The following is a 10,000-nucleotide window of genomic DNA, read 5'->3' as shown; positions in this document are numbered from 1 at the left end:
GTTGCCACAGGTCGCCGCGCTTGCATCCGACCGCCTCGCATTGCACGGTCGATAAGACAGCCCCTTATCCTTATCGGCGTCCGTGGAGATAGCGCCAAGAGATAGCGGCTGGAAGTTAAGAGCAGCGGGCCTCTGGTGCCACTGAACACAATGCCACGTTCTTCGCCCCGTCTGCCGGGCGTGGCTGGGCACGGTACCCGAGGGACACCTGCCCGGTCGAAACCCTGTGTACTCTGGCTCCCTTTTTTGTACAGTTCCTTCGATTTAACTCTAAAGAGGCAGTACAATGGTCGTCTGATAATCTGCCAACAATGGGGCGTTATTTCCAAGCGGGGGAGGGGAGGGGAGGGGGGGTAGGGGAGGGAGGGGAGGGGAGGGGAGGGGAGAGGAGAGGAGAGGAGAGGAGGGGAGGGGAGGGGAGAGGAGAGGAGAGGAGGGGAGGGGTTTTCCATTCCTCTCCACCCCTTATCTCCTCGGTAAGATGAAGAAAAACTCGAAAAAAAAGGAAATGCAATAGTTCGAACTATTGTCTATGGGACGTAAATCTAGGAGCGTATCGGCTCACGTGTCTGCGACGTAAAACAAAAAAAAGAAAGAGAATGGGAAGGAAAACATACAACAAACGCCAAAAGAAGATTACAGGCCAATCCCTCATCAATTCCACGAAGGCTCAGGCACAGGCACATTCATGACCGCTCGTAAATCTGTGATGTTACCGACCAAGCACATACGCATGATCAGCTGCATAGTTCACATTCTCGACGTTAAAACCAGGCAGTGTAACGACCTATAATCCGATCGGACCCACCGTGCACGACTTCAGCACGAACAACGACCCTTTTCTACACACGCTACCTCCCGCTCCTGCACCATCGCCGAACCAACATCGTTACACCAAGAGCACTCCCACGGTATGCTGGTATCTTCCCCATGCACCGCCCTGCCCACCTCTCCCGCTGTCGCCGACTCGCCTCGTGGCGCTGGAGTCCTCCTCCTCTCGGCAATCAAGAGAGCTGAATTCCCTGGCACTCATCCCCTTCCCCCCGCGACGACGGGCCGGAGTCACCGCGCGGCACTCGGGGAAGCACAGGCACACCGGCACTCGGGGAAGCACAGGCACACCGGCACTCGGGGAAGCACAGGCACACCGGCACTCGGGGAAGCACAGGCACACCGGCACTCGGGGAAGCACAGGCACACCGGCACTCGGGGAAGCACAGACACACCGGCACTCGGGGAAGCACAGGCACACCGGCACTCGGGGAAGCACAGACACACCGGCACTCGGGGAAGCACAGGCACACCGGCACTCGGGGAAGCACAGACACACCGGCACTCGGGGAAGCACAGGCACACCGGCACTCGGGGAAGCACAGGCACACCGGCACTCGGGGAAGCACAGACACACCGGCACTCGGGGAAGCACAGGCACACCGGCACTCGGGGAAGCACAGGCACACCGGCACTCGGGGAAGCACAGGCACACCGGCACTCGGGGAGGCACAGGCACACCGGCACTCGGGGAGGCACAGGCACACCGGCACTCGGGGAAGCACAGGCACACCGGCACTCGGGGAAGCACAGGCACACCGGCACTCGGGGAAGCACAGGCACACCGGCACTCGGGGAAGCACAGGCACACCGGCACTCGGGGAAGCACAGGCACACCGGCACTCGGGGAAGCACAGGCACACCGGCACTCGGGGAAGCACAGGCACACCGGCACTCGGGGAAGCACAGGCACACCGGCACTCGGGGAAGTACAAGCAACCACACCGGCACTCGGGGAAGCACAGACACACCGCCACTCGGGGAAGCACAGACACACCGCCACTCGGGGAAGCACAGACACACCGCCACTCGGGGAAGCACAGACACACCGCCACTCGGGAGCACAACCACGCGAGATGCAACACGCCCTGGGCCTCCCCATCCCCCCGTGAGGCAAAGGCGGTTAGCTGGCTACCTTGGGCTACCTCGCTGGCCTGACAAACACTTCAGACGAGAGGGCGGCGCTGTCTCAGCAAGCGTGTCAGCACCCGCGCGTCAGCACCCACAGGGACTGAATGAGGGGAGGTCAGCTCGTGTCAGCCGCCGGCGACCCTGCACAGGCGGCCGCTTCACCTCCGGCCGCGAAAAGGATGTCATTTATCAGAAGTTCAGGCAATCAAGAGGGCGAGAGATATAATCGTAATGGCCCTCCTCTTGCGTAATGCAGCCATCGGGACCGCTCTGGGGGACGCTCTCGGTGTAATTTCGCAGCGAGAGGCTACGGTTTCCCACGCGCCTGTATACTTTGGTCCCACGCGCCTGTATACTTTGGCGCGGTGAACTCTCGCTCTCTCGGGCTCCGTCTCGGCGCTTTTGGACCAACGTCACATTAGCACGCGGTCATATAATATAAATATCATCGGTAAAAGTTATGTTGTATTTGCAAAACCGGTGATTGCCAATTTTATGCCCTTCCTGTAATCAATGTAATCATACAGAGTACTTACACACACACGCGCACGCACACACACGCACACACATACACACACACACACACACACACACGAGGGAAAGTGATGGAAGGGTGAGGGAGGGAGGGAAGAATAAGCAAAGGTGAAGGAAGGTAAAAGAAACTAAAGGGAAAGGTAAGAGAAGGTAAAGGAAAGGTAAGATAAATTAGGGGAAAGGGAAGTGAAAGGAAAGGCATATGAAAGTAAAGGAAAGGTAATGAAAGGCAAATGAATGTAAATGAAAGGAAAAGAGAAAATGAGAAAGCTAAAAGAAAGTAAAGGGAAGCCGCCAGAAAGGTAAAAATATGAGAATGCTTAAAGAAAGTAAGGGAAGCCGATGGAAAGGTGAGAAAGAGGAGAGAGGAGAGGAGAGGAGAGGAGAGGAGAGGAGGGGAGGGGAGAGGAGAGGAGAGGAGAGGAGAGGAGAGGAGAGGAGAGGAGAGGAGAGGAGAGGAGAGGAGAGGAGAGGAGAGGAGAGAGAAGAGAGAGAGAGAGGAGAGGAGAGGAGAGGAAGAGGAGAGGAGAGGAGAGAAGAGAGAGAAGAGAAGAGAAGAGAAGAGAAGAGAAGAGAAGAGAAGAAGAAGAAGAAGAAGAAGAGAAGAGAAGAGAAGAGAAGAGAAGAGAAGAGAAGAGAAAGAGAAAGAGAAGGAAAGAGAAGAGAAGAGAAGAGAAGAGAGAAGAGAGAAGAGAAGAGAGAGAGAGCCATAACAACAATACCGCCACGACTGAACTGGACGCAACGACTGTGTTATTTCTATCCGCGTGTGTGTGACTTTTCTCCAAGACGGAGGTTCACGGGCTTTCATATGCTAATGGGGCGGCTCGGCACAATCAAATCGCCACTGGGGGGAGGGGGAGGGGGAGAGGGAGGGAGGGGGGGAAAGGGGGAAGGGGAGGGGGAAGGGGGAAGGAAGGGGAATGGGGAAGAAGGGAGGGAGGCAGGGGAAGGAGGGAAGGGGAGAAGGAAGGGGAATGGGGAATGGGAAGAAAGGAAGGAAGGGGAATGGGGAAGGGGAAGAAAAGGAGGGAGGGCAGGGGAAGGGGAAGGGGGAATGGGAGAAGGAAGGGGAATGGGAAAGGGGGAGAAAGAGAGGGAGGGCAGGGGAAGGGGGGAAATGGAGGTGGAGATGATGGAAAGGGAATAGGAGAAGGTGAAAGAGAGGAAGAGGAAGAGGGAGAAGGAAAGAGAGAGGGGAAGAGGAGGGGAGCTCGGGATCAAATTTACTCTATAGAAGAGCAGGTAGAAAATTGGAAAGAAAACACAATGAAAAGGAAAACGAAAAAGAGTAAGATGACGAGAAGATAATCGCGAGAAGAAAAATTAAAATGTTGAAGAGGAAAAAAAGTAAGATAATAAAGTTTAAATTTAGCATGATACTGGAACAGGAAATCCGAAAGGTTATCTAAAAATCTTACTAATGAGTTACAGAATATGACCTTGGCAGCACACGACACAGTTCAGTAATAAAAAAAATAATGACAACATCACATTAAAAATCACAAATACAAAAATGCAATAACAATAACATTGATTTTATTTTGTTTCTTTACAATCAACAACCATAACACCGAAAAAAAAAACGAATTTAACAACTTTTCAGTCGAAGATAATCAATCAAAACAAAATCAAGTCAAAAATCGCAGACAGGCTTCTGTCACCCTTAACAGAACACGGCGTGCAACCCCGCAGACTTTCCACAGTGAAAGGCCTAAAGCGCAGATCCCTGTAGCGGAAGCGGCGGTCTGGCTCGGCTGCAACCCGGACTCGACGAGCGTGATATTGCAAAGTCAACACAGTGTAATATCGGTGTTTACATGATGTCTCTCCTCCGCGTAGAGCCGACACTTTACCAAACTTTTGGAGTGTTGCACTTTCCTGCCCCGCACAGCTGACGCCCCGGGACACCGCCCTTCTGCGAGAGCCGGGGAAAGTACATCGAGAATCACCAGTCAGATACGAGAGGCAAATACGTCTGCATCGGATGACGCAACCTGCACCTGTTGATGAACGATGAGCCAAGAGCATGTTCTTTTACAAATAACGAAAAGGCTGCTCCATAAAAGGTATTCAATACTCCCGAAGGAAATGTTTTATCCCATATTTCCATGTCCAAGCAATACAGATTTATACATGTAAATATCTGTAAATATACGTACACATATCCTTGCGTACATACATACATACATACATATATGCACGGATACGTTTATTCATATACATACATATGAATATATAAATATATATACTTGTACATACATACCTACAAACATACATATATATATACATATATATATATATATATATATATATATATATATATATATATATAGAGAGAGAGAGAGAGAGAGAGAGAGAGAGAGAGAGAGAGAGAGTGAGAGAGTGAGAGTGAGAGTGAGAGAGAGAGAGAAAGAGAGAGATGGAGATAGATAGAAAGAGAGAGATAAATAGAGAGAGAGAGAGAGAGAAAGAGAGAGAGAAGGACAGAGAGAATGAGTGACGATATGCAAATGTCCCCGTCCTTGCCCGCCTGTGTCTGCGAGTGCAAAACCTTATCCCTTTTTAGCGACCCCCCTATCCCCCAAAAAAAAAAAAAAAAAAAAAAAAAAAAAAAAATGTCTACGTGAGACCGACCACGTATTCCGGGTCGTCGCAGGCCAGATCCGGCGAACGCACACGCTGCTTGCAACCACCCTGCTCCACCGCCTCCCATGTTGTCTGTGGTCATGGTCGAGACGCGTCGGAGCCGGCATGACTCGGGAGAAGCCGGGGGCTCCGACTCACGAAATTATAGCCCCGTCCGCGTCCTCCTGCTTCGTCACCCGCCATTATCCCTCGGGTACTGGCACCTCTCCACCTCCTGGGTATAGGCCCTGTACCCTCTTATGCCCTCATTGACTGCCCCCCAAACAGAATCCCTCTACCCTTGAAAAATGCCCTCTATTCCCCACAAATAATCCCCCGCCCCTTACCCACAAACACCACCCTTCCTACCCCCCCTCTCTCCCTCCCTTCCTTTCTTACCCCCTCCCTCCCTTCCTTCCTTACCCCCTCCCTTCCTTCCTTCCTTCCTTCCCTCCCTTCCTTCCTTACCCCCTCTGTCCTTTCCCTCCTTACCCCCTCCCTCCCTTCCTTCCTTACCCCCTTCCCTCCTTCCCTCCCTCCCTCCCTTCCCTTCCTTACCCCCTCCCTTCCTTTCTTCCCTCCCTCCCTTCCTTCCTTCCTTACCCCCTCCCTTCCTTCCTTACCCCCTCCCTCCCTTCCTTCCCTCCCTCCCTTCCTTCCTTACCCCCTCCCTCCCTCCACCCATCGCCGGATTCTGCCGTCACGATGACACTGAAGAAAAGTAAAGGTGTATTCGGGGAACAAAAATACAGATACGTTCAAGAATAAAAATACTAATGTAGAAAAAATAGAGGCTATCCTCCTACCCCATCCCCTCCCCCCTAAAAATAATAACAATAAATAAAAAGAAGGCAAAGTCATTATGGTGGAGACTTTTTTCTTTACCTAAAAGCGACAATACGAAGAGCTTTAATTAAAATCAGAGTTGAAATCAGAGTCCGCCGTATCAATCTTTGCTTTAATGTGCCAATTTACACAACACGTAAAAAAAAGAAGAAAAAAAGAAAAAAAGAAAAAATAAACGAAGCACCACACCCTCACTTCTGGGTATAAGTGAAGTGTCTCACCTCTTCTGAGGTCGACAACAGGGAAGGACACAATAAGAGATAAAATCTTGCAGGTTGTTCAGTTGCAGCTCATTGCACAGGCGACCGGGACCGAGGTGGAAGTCGGATGATCCGCCTGGCGCTTGGCTGGAGAGGCGTTAATTTGATAAGCACAATTTACGCATCACTCCCACTTAACAGCATTCTTGACATAAACGAAGACTCTCTAAATGAAATAACCTTTAAAAAAATGTAAATACATAAAATATAAATAAAATACAGCGTAGCAAAAAACCCACCTTAGTTTGGTCATCGAAAGCTGGAGATCTGCTAGATAGGTCTATGCACCAGTGAACCGTATTCATGTTGACAAATGCAGAGAGGTATGAATGAGAATGAATATCTTCACAATACAAGAGATGCATTTGAGAATGAATATCTTCACAATACAAGAGACGCATTTAACCGGTTTCGAATATATCTTCGTCAGGAATACATGAATACGTGTATTTCTGACGAAGACATATTCGAAACCGGTTAAATGCATCTCTTGTCTTGTGAAGATATTCATTCTCATTCATACCTCTCTACTATGCACCAGTCCACGTAGATTTGGGATCTGAACCCGCTTTCCCGAACCTTAATTAAGTCCTTTCTATTCCTCGTTATAAATTCATATAAAAAAACTCAATTTAACGCTTTGCCATCTAATTAGCAATACGCTGGCAAGACGAAAAAATAAATAAACAAATAAAAAGTAAAAAAAAAAAATCTAGAAAATAGTGAAAAAACTAAAAAAAAAGGAAATAAAAGAAATTTAAATATACAAAAGCAGAATAGCAAAAGAAGCAGAATGTGCTTGGTGCGTCTCCCGCCTTGGCACGACGACGGGAATTCTTGCAAATCAGCCGGAACCCTAAATTTCCCAAGAATATGCACTTCCTGAGTACACCTGCAATTCCTCGACTGGGTTCACACTCACGCAGACCCTCCCCTTCCCTCCCTCCCTCCCTTGCCCCGTCCCTCCCTCCCTCCCTCCCTTGCCCCGCGCCCCTCCTTCACTCCCATTCCCTTCCTCCCCCCCTTCACACTTCCTCCCTCCCTCCCTCCCTTGCCTCACGTCCCTCCACCTACCCTCTTCCCTCCTAGCCTCCTCCAATCCACCTCTCTCACCCCCCCCCTCTTTAAAGCCCACTTCTCTCTCCCTCCCCCACCCCCCGTCCCCTCATAACTCCACGCCCCTCTATCACCACCACCACCACCCACCCCCCAACACTACCTTCGTCCCCCCCCCCCACGCCCTCCTCCGACACCTTCCCTCCTCTTACAACCCAAATCTCAGCCCCAAGTCCCCTCCTCCACACCACCTTACCCCCCCCCCCCCGCCCCCTAGAACCTGCCTGCTTCCCTGCCTGCCTGCTTCTCTGCTTGCCTGCTTCCCTGCTTCTCTGCTTGCCTGCTTCTCTGCTTTCCTGCCTGCCTGCTTCTCTGCTTTCCTGCTTCCCTGCCTGCCTGCTTCTCTGCTTCCCTGCCTGCCTGCTTCTCTGCTTGCCTGCTTTCCTGCTTCTCTGCTTTCCTGCTTCTCTGCTTCCCTGCCTGCCTGCTTCTCTGCTTCCCTGCTTCTCTGCTTCCCTGCCTGCCTGCTTCTCTGCTTCCCTGCCTGCCTGCTTCTCTGCTTCCCTGCCTGCCTGCTTCTCTGCTTCCCTGACTGCCTGCTTCACTGCTTCCCTGACTGCCTGCTTCTCTGCTTCCCTGCTTCTCTGCTTCCCTGCCTGCCTGCTTCTCTGCTTCCCTGCCTGCCTGCTTCTCTGCTTCCCTGCCTGCCTGCTTCTCTGCTTCCCTGACTGCCTGCTTCACTGCTTCCCTGACTGCCTGCTTCTCTGCTTCCCTGCTTCTCTGCTTCCCTGCCTGCCTGCTTCTCTGCTTCCCTGCCTGCTTCCCTGCTTGCCTGCTTCCCTGCTTTCCTGCCTGCCTGTTTGCCCCGTCATCGCCGGCTCCACAAAATGATTTCCTTCAGCTTGACTCCAGCGATGTCATTAGCCCGCCCGAAGAAAGAGAGAAAAAAAAAGGAAAAATAAAAAAAGAGAGAAAAAAAAATGAGGCAAATGTGGATATATAATATATCCTCTTTTCCCGAGAACTTTCCAGCGGAAGATAATGACCTCGATTTTTTTCCCCCCAAAACCAAACGGAGAAACAGAAATGAAAGAACGAAAATAAATCTATTTTCCTTCAACGGCGTACGGGGTGTTAAATAAACTTTCTTCTATTTATTTCAATCCGTGTAAAATCGTATTCCTCTCAATTACGTCTATTCCACTCCATGCTTTACGATCGAATTCCTCTATTAGTCTATTACGCTCCATTAAAACCTCAATCATCTTTTTGGTGTCAATTTCAAAGTCGTATCCATCAACTTCGTCAACTACACTCACACACACACACACACACACACACACACACACACACACACACACACACACACACAGACACACACACACACACACACACACACACAAAAAAAAAAAAAATTTAAAAAAATATCACCGCCTCTTTCCGAATATCTGTCAACTTTTCCGCTGCCTCCTTATATCTATTAATTTTACTGCTCCCTGTCGTATGTTAACTAACATTCCCCTTTTCTTACAGTATCTGCAGTGAAATTTCCTCACTCCCTGTCGTTTCTGTACTAAAATTTCCTTATTCTCTGCCGTACCTATACTAAACGTCTCTTTTCCCTACCGTATCTCTACCAACTTTCCCTTTCGTTCCTGTATCTGTATTACTCCCTGCCGTATCTCTAGCAAACTTCCCCTTTCCCTGCCGTATCTCTACTAAACTTACCCATTCCCTTCGTATCTATGCTGAAACTATCCCATTCTCTGCCGTACTTCAACTAAACTTCCCGTTTCCCTGCCGTATCTCTACCAAACCTCCCCATACCCTGCCGTACCCCTACCAAACATCCTCACTGCCGTATATCCATTACCTCCGCCGCTGTCGACCGTAAGGAATCAGACCCCCTTCCCAGCACCCCGCACGCAGAACCCCTTCTCTCTCTCTCTCTCTCTCTCTCTCTCTCTTTCTCTCCCTCCCTCTCCTCCCTACCTCTACACCCCGTCTCCTCCCCCACACCCCGCCCCCATCCCTGATCCCCACCTCCCTTTCCCGATCACCTCCCCCTGTCGCCAGGCCCCGCCCCCCTTCCCGCTTGCCGATTGACCGGGGCGATTAACCGGCCTGTGAATCGCCAAGCAAGACGCCTCGACCTAATCCCCCGGGCTGCAACGAGGGAGAAATCCCCTCAGGGCGTTCCCGAGGTTGTCCAATCCCGGATTGTTGATTGGGAGACACGGTCGCTTCAGTGTGCGGGGAAATGAAGGACAAAGCGGGTAAGAGGGGAAGGGTGTAAAAAGAAGAGAGAGATGGAGAGGAAGAGAAAGAGGGAGAGATATATATACAAACACTTTGCGCGGATTCTCCTGTGGTCAGAAGTTCGTCATAGGGTGGGGCACTAACACAAAACGCGCGCGCACGCACACACACACACACACACATACACACACTCACATACACACTCATACAGACACACAAACACATACGCACAAAAAACAAACCCACGCACACACCCTCATAACAGTCCCTACAGGTTTAACTTTCATCTAACGTGTCCTCATCTCTTCATTTTTTTTTTACATTTCCTTCACTCTTCCTATTTTCTGTTAACGCCCCTTTCTTCGCCCCTCTCTCTCATTTCCTTTATTCCCCGCCCCTTTAGCTCACCAATTTCCATAAAGTTCCCAATCGAAAATGACTAAATCCACCCAACC

The 10,000-nt window shown here is 50.5% G+C and overlaps 2 protein-coding genes across 17 annotated transcripts in view; one reads left to right on the top strand and one right to left on the bottom strand.

The window, feature by feature from the left end:
- Positions 1–10,000, bottom strand: part of Mef2 (myocyte enhancer factor 2) — a 554,695-nt gene that overhangs the window by 375,323 nt on the left and 169,372 nt on the right. The gene's annotated exons all lie outside the window — the stretch shown is intronic.
- LOC138865078 (collagen alpha-2(I) chain-like) lies at positions 914–2,188 on the top strand. The gene has a single exon (XM_070134421.1). The coding sequence runs from the start codon at positions 914–916 to the stop codon at positions 2,186–2,188; it is 1,275 nt and encodes a 424-aa protein (XP_069990522.1).

Source organism: Penaeus vannamei, chromosome 19 (genome assembly GCF_042767895.1).
Source record: "Penaeus vannamei isolate JL-2024 chromosome 19, ASM4276789v1, whole genome shotgun sequence".
NCBI lineage: Eukaryota > Metazoa > Arthropoda > Malacostraca > Decapoda > Penaeidae > Penaeus > Penaeus vannamei.
Note: the sequence above shows the minus strand (reverse complement) of the source record. Positions and strands in the feature narration are given on the sequence as shown.